The sequence below is a fragment of the Vipera ursinii genome (genome assembly GCF_947247035.1).
Source record: "Vipera ursinii genome assembly, chromosome: 2".
Lineage (NCBI taxonomy): Eukaryota > Metazoa > Chordata > Lepidosauria > Squamata > Viperidae > Vipera > Vipera ursinii.
Window position 1 is genome coordinate 33,986,481 of NC_139513.1, and position 18,906 is coordinate 34,005,386.

The 18,906-nt window shown below is 40.3% G+C and overlaps 1 protein-coding gene across 1 annotated transcript in view; it reads right to left on the reverse strand.

Moving 5' to 3' along the window:
- The window catches only part of ADAMTS9 (ADAM metallopeptidase with thrombospondin type 1 motif 9), a 160,444-nt gene that overhangs the window by 68,964 nt on the left and 72,574 nt on the right, over nt 1-18,906 (reverse strand). The window contains exons 19-23 of the mRNA XM_083355935.1: nt 14,640-14,766; nt 9,044-9,254; nt 7,313-7,477; nt 6,528-6,692; nt 3,866-3,985 (exon numbers count right to left, since the gene is read on the reverse strand). Coding sequence (XP_083212061.1) covers nt 3,866-3,985; nt 6,528-6,692; nt 7,313-7,477; nt 9,044-9,254; nt 14,640-14,766 — 788 coding nt within the window. The remainder of the gene's footprint in view (nt 1-3,865; nt 3,986-6,527; nt 6,693-7,312; nt 7,478-9,043; nt 9,255-14,639; nt 14,767-18,906) is intronic.

The following is an 18,906-nucleotide window of genomic DNA, read 5'->3' on the forward strand; positions in this document are numbered from 1 at the left end:
CTATTAAATGTGGATATATCCAGTGTACCTGGCAAATCATAAAATATACATATATATTATATATGCACCAATGAAAGAGAATATTTGTAGCTCAGGGTTGAAATGAGGGGTCCTTGGTGCTCTCTGAGCTTGCTTATTTTCTTACAGACGTTTCATTACCTTAACTAGGTAACATCATCATTGCTAGTCCTGGTGATGTTATCTAGCACTGATGATGTTACCTAATTAGGGTAATAAAACATCTGCAAGAAAACAACTAAGCTCAGAGAGCACCAAAGACCCCTCATTATATATGCACATATATATGTAGATGACCAGGCTGAGCCCAAGGGAGGAGTCGAGCGCATCATCAGCCTCAAGTCCCTTCACACCCACAAGCGATCTAAGTCCAGCCCACCATGAATTGACTCTTTTCTACCGCCAATTTGATTTGACCTTTAGTAGTTCAGATTTTTGTAGCGAGCTTAAGCTTGCAAAAAACCCTTTACATTCATTTGAACTGCCTGGGTTTTCTGATTTCCCACACTTGACAATATATAAATTATTACTAGTTTTATTGCAACAGGTAACATCCCTCTGGAAACCTAAACCACGGTGGGCTTTGGTGTCAAAATGTATTCCCATCACACAAAAAACAGCTGGCACTCACAAACATACACAGTAATCATAATCATAATAGTAAATTTGGAAGGGACCTGGGAGGTCATCTAATCCAACCCCCTGCTCAGGCAGGAAACCCTATACCATTTCAGACAAATGGCTGTCCAGTCTCTTCTTAAAAACTTCCAATGTTGGAGCATTCACAGCTTCTGGAGGCAGGTTGTTCCACTGGTTAATTGTTCTAACTGTCAGGAAGTTTCTCCTTAGTTCTAGGTTGCTTCACTCCTTGACTAGTTTCCATCCATTGCTTCTTGTCCTGCTTTCAGGTGCTTTGGAGAATAGCTTGGCTCCCTCTTCTTTGTGGCAGCCCCTGAGATATTGGAACACTGCTATCATGTCACCCCTCACCCTTCTCTTCATTAAACTACACATACCCAATTCCAGCAACCGTTCCCTATATGTTTTAGCCTCCAGCCCCCTAATCATCTTTGTTGCTCTTCTCTGTACCCTTTCTAGAGTCTCAACTTCTTTTTTACATCGTGGTGACCAAAACTGGATGCAGTATTCCAAGTGTGGCCTTACCAAGGCATCGTAAAGTGGTATTAATTCTTCACTTGATCTTGATTCTATCCCTCTGTTAATGCAGCCTAGCACTGTGTTGGCTTTTTTGGCAGCTGCAGCACACTGCTGGCTCATATTGAAGTGATTGTCCACTAGGACTCCAAGATCCCTCTCACAGTTACTACTATTGAGCAAGGTACCCCCTATACTATACCTGTACATTTGGTTTTTCTTGCCTAAATGTAGAACCTTACTTTTTTCACCATTGAATTTCATTTTGTTAGCTAGCACCCAGTGTTCAAGTCTGTCCAGATCCTCCAGTATCTTAAGCCTATCTTCTGGAGTATTCGCTATTCCTGCCAGCTTGGTGTCATCTGCAAATTTGATGAGTTCCCCATCTATCCCCTCATCCAAATCGTTGATGAAGATGTTGAAGAGCTCTGGACCCAGAACAGAGCCCTGGGGTACCCTACTACACACTTCCTTCCATGTAGATGCAGTTCCATTGAGGACCACATGCTGAGTACAGCCGGTCAGCCAGCTACGAATCCATCTGGTGCTGATGCTGTCTAACCCACATTTTTCTATCTTATCAAGTAGTAGTTTGTGATCTACTTTATCAAATGCCTTACTGAAGTCCAAGTAAATTATATCCACAGCATTCCTCTGATCCACTAATTTTGTCACTTGGTCAAAGAATGCAATAAGATTTGTCTGGCATGACCTGTTTTTGACAAACTCATGTTGGCTTTTAGTAATGATTTTGTTTGCCTCTAGGTGATCGCTGATTCGTTGTTTGGTTATCTTTTCCAGAATCTTCCCAGGTATTGAGGTTAGGATGATAGGTCTGTAATTCCCTGGATCCATTTTTTCCTTTTTTGAAGATGGGAACTACATCAGCTCTCTTCCAGTCCTCTGGTAATTCCCCAGTGCTCCAGGATCTTTGAAAAATATAGTTCAGTGGTTCTGAGATCACTTCTGCCAGTTCCTTGAGAACTTTGGGGTGTAATCCATCTGGTCCTGGTGATTTGAACTCATCTAGGCTGGACAGGTGTTCACTTACCATTTTCTTGCCTATCTTAACTTGTGTTTCTATTCTGTTTCTTATGGCACTATTTTTGATAGGTTGGTCTGTTTTTTTCCCTTTGTGTAAAGACAGATGCAAAAAACGAGTTAAATAGTTCTGCTTTCTCCCTGTTGCTTGTCACCTTCTTGCCACTTTTACCCACTAATGGACCAATCATTTCCTTCACTTTTTTTACATGTTGAAAGAAGCTTTTTTTGTTATTTTTGACTTTGGTCGCAAGCCTTTGTTCATTTTGAGCCTTAGCTTTCCTCACTTCGTCTTTGCAGGCTCGGGCTATTTGCTTATATTCTGACTTAGTTATGTGACCCTCTTTCCATTTTCTATACTTGTCCTTTTTATCTTTCAATTTATCAGAGAGTTCTTTATGCAGCCATGCTGGTTTCTTTTGAGGGCTGTTATTTTTCCTCTTTGTTGGTAGTGTGCTAGACTGGGCTTTTATTATCTCACTTTTCAAAATTTCTCAAGCTTCTTGAGTTGTTTTCCCCTTGAGGATTCTCATCCATGGAATTCTTCCCAAGCTCTCTCTAAGTTTATTGAAATTAGCTCTCTTAAAGTCCAAGACTCTAGTTTGACTGTGTTCTATTGCTTGTGCCTCCAGAATGTTGAATTCCAATATTGCATGATCACTTCTCCCCAAAGTTCCTGTGGCTTCGACACCTTCTATCATTTCATCTCTGTTTGTGAGAATTAAATCCAATATGGCTAATCCCCTAGTTCCCTTCTCTACTTTTTGGGAGAGAAAGTTGTCTGCTAGGTTTGACAGGAATCTGTTTGATCTTCCACTTGGTGCAGAGTTTGTCTCCCAGTTGATATCAGAGTAGTTAAAGTTCTCCATTACTATTGTGATGTGCTTCCTACATACAGTACCTTAGTTAGCTGACTAGCAAAAAGTTCATCTATTTCATCTGTTTGGGTGGGTGGCCATCTAGATAGAAACCATCTAGATAAGAATATGGTGTTACTATTGATTTTTTCCCCACAATATCAAAATGTATCATAGAAACATGCTCTTGAAAGTCCTGCAAGTGGTTTCCAGCCCGTGTGCACATCAGAGAGACTCGAATTTATTTCAATAATTATTCAAATGATGAGATGGAATTAAGAATTAAATTAGTTAATGACAAGGAGTATGCTAAGAAAGAAAACTCTAAATGGCACAGATTTACCAGTTGGATAAGATACTGTACCTACTTCAAATAAAAGAAAACCATGAGAGAATGAAATAGAAGAGGGAATTAAAATATGATTTAAAACTGCAACAACAGCATCCTCATTTTTCTTGAACTGTCCTATTTAATCTGGACTGGTCCACTACATTGTGGTAGAAATGTTTCAATGTTATAAAATGGTTAAAAGAATTGCACTAGGTTGAATTCTTCCATAACCCTCCTTGCATGTCATGGGTTTCTACCACTTTGCAAGAAAAGCCATTTCATCCAAGGTGGTTGCATGGCCCTCCATTCAGTGGAAGATGAATTTCTAAATTTAATAAATAAACAAATTTACAATGACATTTCCAATTTTCAATCTTTGCAACTTGGGCTCCACAACCCTTTTGAAATGTTAAAAAACCCCTGAAATTATTGCATGTTTACTCTATCATCACACCACGCCTACCTGTGCATCTGTTGGCTTGGTTGCAGCATTGCATTCATTATCATCTACTACAGAAATGTAGGCACCAACCACACATTTCACTGCCCTCATCTGATAGCCTTGCCCACAGGTTACTGTGCACTAGAGGAAAAAAAGAATCCACAGATTTTAAAAAGGTCTGAATATATCAATTCTGCAAATAAACAGATACTGATTCACATTAGCTTAACACTCTGAGCCTTGGTTAAGAGTACAGAAAGCCCAACTTTCCTAAATGAGAAAGGCTTTCCTATAACCTCCTCATTGCACTAATGCAGCCAGTGTGCCTGGCTGAGGAATTCTGGGAGTTGAAGTCCACAAGTCATAAAAAGGGCCAAGTTTGAAGACCCCTGCACTAATGCCTTGCCTGATTCACAACACTTTAAAGGGAAGGGAGAGTCTAGATGGAAGCTTTCTGTATTTTTCTATTTCTTCCTTGTTTATCATTTTTTAAAAATAAAATAAAATGTGTAACATGGAATAGCTGCACAATGCTTTCAGATTAATAGTGCTAGGAAATCTGTCTGAAAACCACCTTATAATATCAAATAAGTCCCATGCCACAATATACATGGATGATTTCAGAAATTAAATTCCTCAAATGTACAATTTACAATTACAAGTACAGATTCCATTCCATTCCATTCCAATGCAGGGAAGAGCCAGTTTGGTCTAGTGGTTAAGGCACCTGGCTAGAAACTAGGAGACTGTGAGTTCCAGTCCTACCTGAGACACAAAACCAGCTAGGTGACATTGGATCAGTCTCCCTCTCTCTTAGCTGTAGGAAGAAGGCAACTGCAAGCCACTTTTGAAATCTCACCAAAACTGCAGGGATTTGTCCAAGGGCTCAAAACTGACCCAAAGATTGGCATCCCTGCCTCCCTGAACGGAGAGAAACTTACAATAAACAAGAGTTCTTTCTGCTGTTTCAGTTTGCAGTGTATGCTGGGCTGGCATACACGTGTAGCAGCCGCATCAGGAGGCACGGAGCTGGACAGCTCCATGCAGGAACTGAGTTTGGCGGGAAAGCCTGATTTAAAAGGATTGGCTGCCTGGCCGGCGGGAAACCAGAGTTCAAACCTATTGGTCAGGCATTCACCTGGCCAGGTATAAAAGCATGCCCAGGTAAACGTTGCCCTCAGTTCAGACCACGCTTACACCAATAAAGATTGTGCTCACACCTACGCCTGCGTCTCATTGATCCACGAACCCGATTTAACACAGTTCCTTCCGCTTCAAATTAGCTGAAACACTTAAAATATATTCCTTTTACTAGAATCCCAAATTCTTCATTTATTTCCTTCAAATAAATGTGTGCAGGGCTAAGTCATTTATGGATTAGAATGTTCTCCCTTTCCCATGTGTGTTTTCATGGGGTTATTTGCCTTGAAGACCACACACTATATACTTTGCAGGTTCATTCCATTTTCCAGATTACAGGAGAGTTGAGGGTCAGGATTTAAGAGGACTTCTGTCTGATGCAGAGCATGAGACATGTACTGTAGCTTTTCACATTTCTTCACCAAATGTGAAGTTAGAGAAATGGGGTGGAGAATCCTTTGACTTTATCCAGGGAAGAAGAAATTTTCCAACCATTTCTCAAGGGTAAGATTTCCATTTAGCAAGGACATATAAAAAACAACAATGTAAGATGAAGTCTCTTATTCTACTTTCTCAAGGGATTCACCTGAATTGTAGAAAGTAAAGGAGACTGTAACTTCTGGAAATATCATAAATCAATGTCCCATTTTTCATTGTATATGCACCCCTTGCAACTTGTAAACCAACTTCTAACGAGGATGCGAGAACACTCTATTCTGCTGACAAGAATGTCAAAGAAATTTTCTGCTTTAGAAATTCTTTCAAAATATTTTTTTTACATAAAACTGAATGAGAACTGTCAGAAAAAAAATCAACAGGCTTTCTCTGGTACTAGTCTGTGAACTGCAACAACAATTCATTCAATTTTTATACTGCTGTAATTGAAAATCATAGCTATAAATAGTCTGGACTGTTAGAATTGGGCTCAGGAATCTGTAATCTGACTCAGTATAAATTCCTTTTTACTTTTTTTTTTAAAAAAATCAGGGCACAGAAGTAGATTACAGTTAAGAACTGTATCACGAGTATCCTCTAATTAGTCATGGTTGCTTAAAGAGATGGCTTACTACTTCACCAATAGCATGAATCTGGCTTTCTCTTTGCAAGACAGTTACACATTGGGTACAATTATGATCCAGTTATTAGAATACCGCGTTAAGGCTCAGAAGATTTTTAAGTTGCCTTACCTTTCCTACATGGAAATTATCAAAATAAAACTACAAAGGGTAGTAGTCACATACAACACTTGGAGGAAAGGTGGCTTATAAATAAAATGTGTGTGTGTGTGTGTGTGTGTGTGTGTGTATCTCAGGCAACTTGCATATATATGTTTTTTCACTTCCTATTGTTCTAGGGAGCTATCAGTGTCCCAACATCATCACCACCATCATCATCACTGTTGTTATTTCCTTAATACAATACTTTGCTTTGTTTCTTGCTTGGTATCCTTTAGTTGTAGAACTAAACTTTGTTGTTGTTGTTGCAGAGTGATTTACATATTTTGGAAACAAACTAACGGAAAGGAACAAATGGTTTCAGGTACCTGGCCCCATGGTCCCACTTGCCATGCTGCACATTCTTGCTGCTGGCAATCTTGCATGGAATCTGGTTTGGCCTGAAGATCACAAAGCCTGTCACTGATCCGATCTTCTCCATATTGGCACCAGATCTGCCGATGCTTGTGCCCTTTTCCACAGGTTACCAAACACTGAAAGAAGAACATATCTACCTTAAACTGGCCTCACTCGTTCAATGCCTTAACTTCCAGAAAAAAGGGTTAATAAAGTGATACAAGACTTTAAGGAGGGGTACAAACTTGGGCACATCAAGGCTAAAATTAGCTCTTCTAGCTAAAGACATACTGTTCAAAGTAAATCTTAGCAACTTAACAGGACAGATAAGTTCTACACAGCCCCACAGGATCCATAAAGCAAAAGTTAAAAATCTTCTCTTTATCTGTTTTGTTATCTGATGCTAAATGAACTCCAAGACCCACTTTTCAAACTGAAAGAAGGCCTAAAATAGCTTGTCTAATTCATCATGCTAATGGCAGAAGAAGAAATGAACAGATCCTAACCCAGGGTGGGGAACCTTGGCTCTTTTATGGCTTCTGGACTTCAACTCCCAAAATTCCTGAGCCAGCCATTGGCTCAGGAATTCTGGGAGTTGAAGTCCAGAAGCCATAAAAGAGCCAAGGTTCCCCCTCCCCCGTCCTAACTGTGCATTAAGTTATGGAGACGTGAAGAAGTTTATCAGATCTGAATAACCATTCAAGTGCAATTTCGCTGTGATTAAAATTACAGTATTAATGCAACATAACACTCTTACTTCTGACCAATCTCCTGTTTTCCAGTGTGGGCACGGGAGTTCGTTGCACCGCTGTGCGGTCACTTTTTCCTGCAGACTGCATTTACTGTCCTCCAAAACATCGTTGAATGTGTTCATGCAGACGGCTCGACGCCTCTTTGTGCCACCACCACAGCTCTTGGAGCACTTCAAGGAATAAAAGCAAAGTCAGTACTCAAAAGTCAGGGATGACTACAAGGTCAGCTGAAAACGCCCACTCATCCATATTCCAGATTGGCCTCTGACTGAGTTTTAAGTCTGTCTGTTTGTCAAAGAGTTCTTTACAAAAACAGCCAGGAATTTCTCCTTAGGAAATTCCAGCTATAAAGTACATGCTAATTATTGCAATCCTGACTCTCTTGACAGTCTATAAACTAGCAAAATTGTGCTGTATCTAGCTAACAATTGCTAGTACGTGCATTTAGCACATCCCGGTAGCACTAAAAATAGCTACTTAAAAAAAAAAATGGGGAAATCCTTGAGTCACTATTGTCTTTATAGGCTGATATCCCATACAAAGAATTGCTGTCCCATCATGGCAAATGTTTGGGTGATACCTTTCATTGCTAAGCCCCTCATCAGCTAATTGGCTTTTAGGGTTAGAATGGCTATCTGAAATGAGAGGATAGGATAAAATCTTTTTTTTAGGGAAGGTTGCTGAAAAAGTGATTGGCTTACAGCTCCATGGGTCCCTGGAAAAAGCAGATTACCGAGCCCTCTTTCAGTCAGGATTCAGGCCTACTTAAAGCACTGAGGCAGCACTGATTGTGTTATTGTGTTGTTGGAGTTATTGTTTATCCTTGGATGCTGGTGGTTTATGTGTGGCAGATTTTTGTGTTTTAATCTTGAAAATCACTGAGATTCACTTATGCAAGTTAGGTGGCTATATAAATCATATATAGGACCCAGATTGTTGGGGGCAATAAGCTGACTTTGTAATAATGCCGCTTGGGGTGTGTGTGAAAGCCCTAACAAGCAGGCATATACATAGAATGAAGGCTACTGCTAAGCTTGTAAGCCGCCCTGAATCTTTGGAGAAGGGCGGGATATAAATGGAATTAAGATAAATAAAATAAATAAATAAATAAATATACAGTATACAAACAAATAATGGAAAATACAAAGTAAAATATGAGCAACCAGACAGTTGAAAGAATAAAAAATCCAGTTGTTAGGGAAGATAATTCAGTAGCTTAAGTCACTTCTGGCTTAAATATTACATTGTTGTATTTCTTTATGTAATATGAATGCTTTTGTTCTAATTTTTATTTTCTTTTTTTGCATATTAAAGCAACCTTCTCCCCTTCTAATACTTTTCCCATTTTTTTAAAAAAATAGATCAATTTATAGTGGTTACTGAATTGAGAGATTGGTTATGCAGCATGTAGATTATGTAATGAAAAATTTAAGATGTTTATACCACGGGTCCTCAACGCCTGGTCCATGGACCGGCACCGGGCTACAGCATGCCAGAAACTGGTCCACGCAAAAAAGCAAAGCACCATCCATGGGATGAGGCAGTACATGAAAGCATGACCCCTCCGGTCCACAGAAAAACCTGTCTCCACAGAACCAGTCCCTGGTGCCCAAAAGGTTGGGGACTTCTGGTTTATACCACAAATATAGTTCTAACCATTTTGACTTTCTTTTGTATCATTCTTCTCTCCCACCCAGCACGCTCTTATGCTTTTATCCCATAAAGGACCAACTTACTTCAGTCCAGGCTGAATAGCGCCATCCTCCAGTGTTACAGTCTCCTGAACATTTTTCCCTAGAGTTTGGCTTGGGTATTCCAGTACAGTATCGGTCATCATACTTTTCAACTTTGCCTTCAAGCTTGCTGTACTTGGCACAGGAAATTTCCAGAGTTTTATAGCCCATTCCACACTGCACAGAGCATTCACTTTTTCTGACAATATGCCACCTATGGAAAATTGAGATAATGTATTAGCAGAGGCAACCACTGCAAGAGAAAGCTCTTTAAATGGTCAAAAATGTGTCTGTGACCAAAAGCAAAAACAGAAACAAGGGAAATATGTAACATAGTTGTAAGCATGCTTCATTTTTTTTTCATTTTCTCCCAAAAAATTGCATCTAAAAATTTAGATGCAATTTCCTTTATTGTTCTTCACCTATAGGCAGCAATTTTGCCAAACTAAACCAAACTATTTGCACCATTAAACATGTACTCTGAGAACTGCTAGGCAGGAGCCATCTTAATTGTCTCCCACACAGCTACTAGCATGCCATTAACACAATATAAGTATAATGGTGCTAGGAATGCAATGAGAAAAAGAGATGTTTAAGGTTAAAAGAGACAGAGGAAATGCAAGGTGCTTTGCTGGAAAGTGAGTGAAGGAGTCTCCAGCAGAATGAATCAAATTAAAAATAAAAGTAAATACATGATTTGGGATGAAGCTGAAGTGAGAAAATGCTGGAAATTTAGAGTCAGCTCTACAGGAATCCCAAGGTTGAGGGATGGACTTGAAATGAATGCTACACCTTTTAGTATCCAATAGTAAGAATGTAGATGGTATAATTGCAGAGATGCTAAAATGCCCGTGCTTATTGACCGGCTGTGCAACTTGTTTAACATATGTGAAAAACTGTGTTTGTGCTTGTCTATTGGAAGAATGATGTAGAAAGATGGTTGTCCTGCAAGGTAGGTCCAGACAAGGTGCACACTCAGGAGTACTAGCTTTCTCTTTATTGTAATGTTACACGAACAGAATCTTTCAGCCCTGAAAGCATTTCCCTCTTCTCCTTCTTCAGCCCTCCCAGGCAAATCAGATAGAAAACAATGCCAGATAACTTAATTCTACTTTGTCGTAAAGCCGTGTTAACAGAATTTTGGAGGTCTGAAAGTACAAATTTCCTGCTGTCACTTTTAGCAGTGACACTGTCACAGACTTTGCAGTCTGATCAATTAGGGCCAATCCATCCTAAGTTTCTTTTTCTGATTGTTAAGCAACTGTGGGCTCCTCGCCCTTTTATCTGATGCTCCTTGGAGTACCAGAAACAATGAGGTGACAATGTGTGATATTTGAGAAGGCCAGTATAGCTAGATGAAGCTGGAAATGCAATCCAGCCTCACAGCTTTGTAGCCAGAGCACTCTTGATGAGGACCAGCTGAATAAGAGCTGCTCTTGGCTTGAGAGCAGCTCATTACAGCTGCCCTTACTCTGTTGTTAAACCTAGGAAAAAAATATGACAACAATCCAGCCATCACCGTTTATTACTAGAAGCAATGTCTACTGCTAAAGCACCCATCTGGTCAACTACTGCTGTACAGTTACTGTCTGACAGACTTTTGAGTGTACTAACTCTTTGCTCTGTGGACCCCAATTTTTACAGTCTTCTCTTTGGAGAAGGCAGGCAGAAACAAAAGAGCTGGTTCACATGTACTTAGAGAAGCAACATATTTGAAAAATCACCAGAGCATCCCCAAAGGAAAATTAAAGAAAGAAAGAAAAAAGAACCCTACAACGTTACCAATTTCAAATGCTTTTAAAAGAAAGGATCTGTCCATGATAAATTGGATAACTTTGTGGTTGGAGTTGTGGTTGCCAAATGAATGCAGATTCCCCACCCCCTTTTTAAATAGTATTGGGAATGGAGACAGAGAAAGAGAATATGGGTGTTTATTTTATGGAGCTTACTGTTCCAAAACAAGAGCTTTCTATTGAGTTGTGATCTTCTTGGGGAGAGAGAATAGGAAAAAAACCTAAAATATGGAACTCTTATTGTCCTTTCAAATAAAAGGCATCGGGTAACCTTCAGCATATTCCTCCAGCTACAGTTTTCGGAAATGTTTTTCTATTGTTTTAACAGTCAAAGTAGAAAATGACAACCTAAGTGACTACTTTCTGCTACCAATTAATTTTTCTATGGCGCCAAATTTAAAATGGGTTATTTTTATTTACAATCTATACCACCCAGCAACAGAAATATTCTCAACACTCAGAAAAAGTTACAAGATTAGTAATAGCAAGGTGGATGGTTAAAATAATAACCAAGTAGAAAACGGCAGCAATATCATCCCCCTAAATCCAAAAGTTAAAAGACTGAAAAAAAAATAATAATAATGAAAATGAGCACAGCAGGTCCAGTCAGGTCTGACTGATGCCGAAATTTCATAATTATTGATGCCATCACTAAGAAGCCCAGATGTCAGGCTGGTCATTGGCCCAAGGGATACCAACATTGGCCCTGGATCTGGCAGAAGGAGATGCTGCGGACCCCATTGGTAAAGGAATTCTGGCCTGGTAGGGTCCAGGAGAAACGCCTTTTTTTGCCAAGGCTCCCATCCTGTGGAACACTGTGCCCCTTGAGGCGAGATCCAACCCCATCCTCGAGGTCTTCCAAACTCTAGATCTGCTGGGGTGTTCCACACTGGAGGCGGTTAGTGGACTAGAAAGAAGATTCCCACCTCCACCCCAGTGTATTTTAGTTTTTAACTTGTTTAATCTCGGTTTATTTTAATATTTAATCTTTTCATGTTTCTAGCACTACTTTTATGACCAGAACTGCGTGACAGTAAGATGGTGTGTGTGTGTGTGTGTGTGTGTGTGTGTGTGTGTAAATTTCATAAATAAATAAACGAACAAACATGAGGGGGAAACTAGCAAGGAAGACAGGAAACACTCTAAGTAATAATTGGCATTCTGTCCTCCCGCACAATGCGCGTTCTTTGGGATTGTGAACTTTGTGCACTCTCTAATATGAGATGAAAAAAGCATAGTGTTCTTAATTGTTTGATGGCAATTGTTTTGCCTATGAGTGAGCGAGGTTCCTATTCATGCAGTTTAAAAATGTGCGCACAGGGAGAGTAGAAATCACGTTCAACCGATCATTAGAGTCAGGCACAGTCTCAGCGGGACGGTCTAAGTATCAGAAAAAGGGCTGAAGAATGGTTAGTCATTTAATGGATTTTTGATTATCAAAAAAAAAAAAAGGAAAATGAACTTGGGGGATTTCCTGTTACATGTGAAAAATATCTTGGCTGCTTTTTCGGTAACATGCACTTTGATTAGGGAAGGGGGGGGGAAAACGGTCTCACCCTCCTCCACACCCCTGTTATTCTCATTAATCTATGAACAGTCCCAGGTACTTTTTTTTTCTGAGGGAGGGGAGAAGCATGGAATAATAGAAAATTCTGGATGAAAGGAAATGTTTAAACACCCACATTCCAGACCCCTTTCGTTTTAAAAACGAAACCCACCTAATCCCCTCCCTATGACATGACTGAGGCAAATCCATATTGTCCGCGGAGGCTCACCCACAGCTTGGGGGGATACGTGTGGGCCTCGGCTGCTCCTTTGGGGGCCCTCGCATCGTTTGAGAGAGGCTCACTTCCTTTTTCTGCTGCGCAGTTTGCTGTTAGGTGGGGATAAGCTAATGACTGTAGAAATGGAGAAACAACCATCTGCAGAGTCACCGAGAGGGAACAGCGTGAGGCTTCCCAAAGAATGAGCGAGCATTCTCAAGATCATTGTTACCTTGCTGGCATTACCATCAGGGGAGTAGAAATCTAGACCACAATAGGGCAGGGGGAGCAAGGGAATGGCCGAACCTTTCTGCACTACAGTACACTCCAGAAAGAGAACAAAGGCGTTTGTACACACAGTAGGTAAACTCAAGAGCCAAAATCACTGACTTCCTAATCAAATCAACTGATCTGGAAATAGCAAGTGCTTCCTCAAATTCACAAGTATGGCACAAATGCCACATTCATCTTCACTGTCCCCTCTCCCCACACATACACACAATCCAGCGTCAGAAGCTAGAAGAGTGTTTCTCAATTTAAGAGAAACTTTAAGAGAACTGGACTTCAGCTCCCAGAATTCCCCAGCCACCATGCTTTAATTCCCTTTTCAGCCTGTAGGAGTTAGTAACTAGCTTCATCTCTAATGGCATCAAAATACAGTAAGTGAATACCTTAAGTACATAAAAAGCATGACATGGCAAAAAAACAGAAGGTTTAATGGAATTGTAGGATCTACAGATATAACTTTTGTGATCGAAAGAGGAAGAGCATTTGCCAAAGCAATCATAATGACCTTACTAAATTTTATTGTAATCTCAGAGAAAAGTACGATCTCCTTAAGTGCCATGCCTAGTCTTCATTAACTGTGTTCTGGGGAGGCTTACGGTATATAGGGCCGTTGAAAAGTGGAAACTAATGATTTCTTCTGTAATTTACTGTTGTTGTTTAATTTGCTTTTTTTGCCACCTAACATTTTATTTTGATTATTTTTTTAAAAAACTGAATTTTGCTTTGAATGCTTTTAGTGCCCCAATATAAAATATTAATATCTATGAGATTACACCGCAATATACTTTCCTTTAAGTTTAGGCTGACTCCACAGGAAATGAAAGTTGTATAGAACAAACGGCTACCCTGTTATTGCTCTGTGGTGACAGAACTGGATTCACCGCACCCAGCACCAGAAGGCAAGACAAGAAACAACGGATAGAAACTGACCAAAGAGAGAAGCAACCTGGAACTAAGGAGAAACTTCCTGACGGTAAGGACAATTAACCAGTGGAACAGCTTGCCTCCAGAAATCTTGGGTGCTCCATCACTGAAGATTTTTAAGAAGAGGCTAGACAGTCACTTGTCTGAGATGGTATAGGTTCTCCTGCTTGAGCAGGGGGCTGGACTAGAAGACCTCCAAGGTCCCTTCCAGCTCTATTCTGATTGATTGAACCCATATGGAAGGAACAACATTCTACACTGTGATGTACAGATTGTCCTTTACATACAACCATAATTGGGATCAGAATTTCCCTTGCTAAGCAAGTTCAGTGAGTCCGGTCTGATTTTATGATCTTTTTTTTGTCACAGTTGTTAAGCAAATTACTGGAGTTGTTAAGCGAAAAACATAGTCGTTAAGCAAACGTGGCTTCCTCCATTGCCTTTGATTGTAGAAAGTTGGCTAAGAAGGTCACAAATGGTGATCTCATGACCATGTGACCGTGACAAATGCCTGCTGGTTGCCAACTGCCCAAATTTTGATCATATGACTTTGGGGAAGCTGCGATGGTCATAAGTGCAAGAACTGGTCATAAGTCACTTTTTTCAGTGCTATTGTATCTTCAAATGTTTGCTGATGAATGGTTCTAAGACTTGTACAACATTTAAAACTTAAATTCATCATTCATCATTTTAGCCATTATCTGTCCACTGCAGGATGAAGGCCTCTTCCGTGTGAATCCAGTCAATACGGTCCTGAGATTTCTTTTGCCATTTGGGCCCGAAATTTAAATTATGGAATCCAAAACAATGGAGTCTATAAAACTGCCTTACCTTAATTCACAATTTAAATTACACAGCTCTGTCACTGGATCAGGTTGGGGAATTTTATCACATCTTTGGTCAGATACCATGAGCTGATCAGATTCCCGGGTGCAAATTGGTTTCCTTTTTCGTTCTCCTGAAAAGAATGAAACAAATACAATTACATAAAGGGTAAAGAACTCATTTTCCCCCATACATCTATTCCAAAATAGGCCTATATTTAGATAGGTTTTAAATATTGTTTATGCCCTTCCTAAACAATCTACACTGGCTGGAGGAACTGAAACACCAGGATATCTGAAGGTTGCTTTTCAAAACCTGGCTGTATTTGAGAACTGCTGCTTGATGCAACTGAAGTTTACCCCACTCTCCCATGTTTAATTTCCAAAAATGTCAAATATGAGGGAATTCCTAAATCAAGCCTTTTGCAGATGCAGGGTTCAAGCACCCCTTCCAAACAATGTGTGATGAATTTGTGTAGTTATGTTAAATTATAATGAGGGTTGGAGGGGCAGCTACTACTGTGTGTGAGCATAACGCAGAGCTTGATCCACTGACATTGACTGCAGGTATGATTATTCCACTTGCTACATTTAAAGGAGGTTTAAATAGCTACAGTATGTGCTCTCTTCTTTGTGTTTTGTTTCATTAAAGACAGAATAGTGATGAAGTCAGAAATAAATAATAGTGAGGTTAACAGTTCCATACCTCTCCACCAGCTGCCTGTTAGAATGACTGCTTCAGCCAATTTAATATTTGTATAATTTATGCAATTCTTTCTGGCTAAAAGAGTTGTGCAAATCTCTCAAGCCAACAATTTTGTCTCCTCTGCAACAATGATGGTAGAGTTTGGGGGCCAGGCCCCACCCTCAGCAGCAGTGAGGATGGGTAAGGAAAAGGGAAGGGAAGGGCCCCAGACTAGCTTATTCCCTGCAGCAAAACAAGGAATCATCTTCTAGTATTCATGCAGAAAAAATGGCAAGGTACGATCTACTTTTGTCTTGGTATCTTACATAAATGGCATATTATGCGATGCAATATTGCATTATTTACTTGGCTTTGCATTCTTATTTCTTTGGGTAACTGATTTTTATTTTGTACTGAACGTGATGCACATGCATTTGCTAAATTTATGTTTCTACCTCAACCTATCACTTAAAAAACAACTATTGGGGGGTCGGGGGGGGGAGAAGAAATGCCTTTTGAGTTAGTGTTGACTCCTGGTGAATGCCCGCACATTTTCCTGCAGATTTCTTGACCAGATTTTGTAAGGGCTGAGAAAGAGGGAAACTGCTCCAAGGTCACCCACTTGGCTTTATGCTTCAGGCAGGGCTAGAATTCACGGCCTCTTATTTTCTACTCTGGGGCCTCTAACTACCACGCCAAACTGGCTCTAAAGAATAAATGTATAACTCTTCATAAGGGAGGATGAGTTGAGAGATGCCAAGAACATACATCTCCTCTGGAATGTTCTGGGCAGACCTGTCCAGGTACTAATTAGATCAATCTCCCTCACCCATGAAAAGTTATTTAAACCAAGAGAAGCGAGGGTGAGAGTGGAAACTCTCAGTGTAGATGGAATAAGAAGTGTGCAACATTTCATCTGGCATGAGAAAGAGGTGTCTACAGTCTACAGTCCTTTCAGAGTTCCTAACTGCAGGTGTAGATGTCTAGGTATACCTTCTCTCATAATTTACGGTATATTATCTCAAACCTTTGGGCTCTTTGTTCCATGGGTGTTTTCTTTTGTTTTCGGTTTGGATCCAAAAGAACCTACTAGCACCTAACTGGCTACTGAGTGTCAGAACATCTGGTCTCCCATTAGAGTCTCCACCTGCCATCACTAAGGCAACCACACATTTTGGAAGAACTCGTAACTCTTCCTCTAAAACAGACATGTCAAACACAAGGCCCGGGGGCCAGATCCGGCCCGCAAAGTGGTTTCATGTGGCCCCCGAAGCCATCCTGGAAACAGTGAGGGAATGGCCCCCACTGCCTTGGCCCTGGCCCAGAGACCCTCCTTCTGCTAGAGACCCCCAGATCTGTCCCACTCCTGCCCAGGCCCCCATAGGCACCCTTGATGCCAATGATGTACAGCTGGCCATGCCCACCCAGTAGGCCATATGCACTCCAGCTGTGCCCACCCAGTGGGCTGCGCCCACCCTGGCCACACCCACCCAGCCCCCCGAGGGCAACCACAATGCTGATGTGGCTCTCAATGAAATTGAGTTTAACACCCCTGCTCTAAAAGATCGTCTTAAACTCAGCCATCAGAAAAGTCTGTGCTCCAAACTTTGATTGGCCAGAAAATATCGATGGTTAGAGGAAAAAATAAAGGATTAGGAACTAAGTATGGATTAGTGAATGTAAACTCAGACAGCGCCTTTGTTGAATAAATACTATTGAATGTATGGGGAAAAAATCAATAAAAACCTTTTAAAAAAAAGGAATCTGGCAAAGCTTGCCGTGCAAACTCAGCTCAGCCTAATAAAATACTTTTCTCCTAAGAAAATAGCAGAAAACACAACACCTTTGCTGTCTGTTGGGATTCTGCATACAAATTTCCTCCCTCTTCATTCCTTCACAAGCATCAAAAAGGAGGTGACAAGAGAATGAAAGAAAGGATGAGGATGAGAACTCTATTCCCAGTGTTAGCTGAGCTGCTGCTGAGGCAACATCTAGCTGGGGAATACTTGTTTGCTGCCTCCTTCGTTTTTGCGCTATTCTTTCATTATAATTTCTACTGGAATATTGAACGTGAGGGACCATGTCTGCTATGAAGAACTCCACCAGAGGGCAACAAAGAGTCAAGAGTTTCTGTATCTCCTTGCTGCCATGTCTAAAGGTCATCTGAGTTATGCAGTCCATATATGCTAGTCCTACCACAGTGAGATTTGTTGAAGGCACGGGGAAGTCTGGAGGGAGTATATTATCTCTCTATATTTAGGCCACTTTTACTGTGAATAAAGGCTTCTAATACAAACTTTGGTATTTGCATCCAAAAGTCTATAGTCTGCATCACAATAGAGCCTTGGTGGAGCAGTGGGCTAATGCCTCCTTAAGTAACACCAGCTGCCTGCAATTAGTGCAGGTTCGCAGCCCACCAGGCTCAAGGTTGACTCAGCCTTCCATCCTTCCGAGGTAGGTAAAATGAGAACCCAGATTGTTGGGGGCAATTAAGCTGACTTTGTAATAATGCCGCTTCGGGTGTGTGTGAAAGCCCTAATAAGCAGGCATATACATAGAATGAAGGCTACTGCTAAGCTTGTAAGCCGCCCTGAGTCTTCGGAGAAGGGTGGGATATAAATGGAATTTAAATAAAATAAATAAAATAAATACACATTTTATATTAGCTCCTCTCTGTATCTTTCACCCCGCTCAAATGGTTGCCTACACTGGGAACTGGGAACAAGCAATTCATACATGAAAAACCTTAGATAATTTTTGATACATCCAGTTCTCAGATGTCTATACTTCTTCTGTGGTTATAATAAGTAACCCATTAACTGAATTTCCAAGGTTGTAGGACAGTATCCATCCTGTTGGATATGAAAAAAGAGGGAGCAACTTTTGCTTCGAAAATAAAAGAATAACTTGGACCAGTGAGAAAAGCCTATTGAAAAGATCAGTCTCCTAGGAAAAAGTAAGGCCAGGATGCTAAATTAATTGCAATGCAGATCCAGAATTTGCAGCACTGGAAGACTGGAAAAACATGTATTTAAACAGTAAGATTTTGCACATGTTAAGAAAAAACTATCAAGGAGAACATATTTGAAGGTCAAACTGGTTACTTCCCTGCCTTTCTCATACATCCTAACTTTATTAATTCCATTAATGTTAATCTACTTTACAATTAGATTACTTTTTCCCTCCCATCATCTTGAAAACTGAGATTTTTGGCTCCACATAGGAACAGCCATTGTGATTTAGGAAAGGAAAAATTAGCCTTAGAATTGAAAATTAATTAATCAATTAATAAATTAATTAATAACGCATGGCAAAATCACTATTTCTCAGTTTCAACTCCCCACCTGTAAAGCTGTAATAAAAGCTACTGGTTGGGAGCTTTAGAGACTGAAATGGGTTTCTCGGGTTTGTTAAACTTAATTTCAACTTGGAGCAAATTTCTAGCAGTAAGTTATTCCATGGAAAAGGTCTGCTCATAACAGTCAGCCATTACATTGCCTTGGACAGAAAGGGCTATGAAAGATTAATCAGAGTAATAAAATCTTTCTAGGTCTGCTGGCTGCCTAGGTCAGTTATTCTTTGGCTCTGA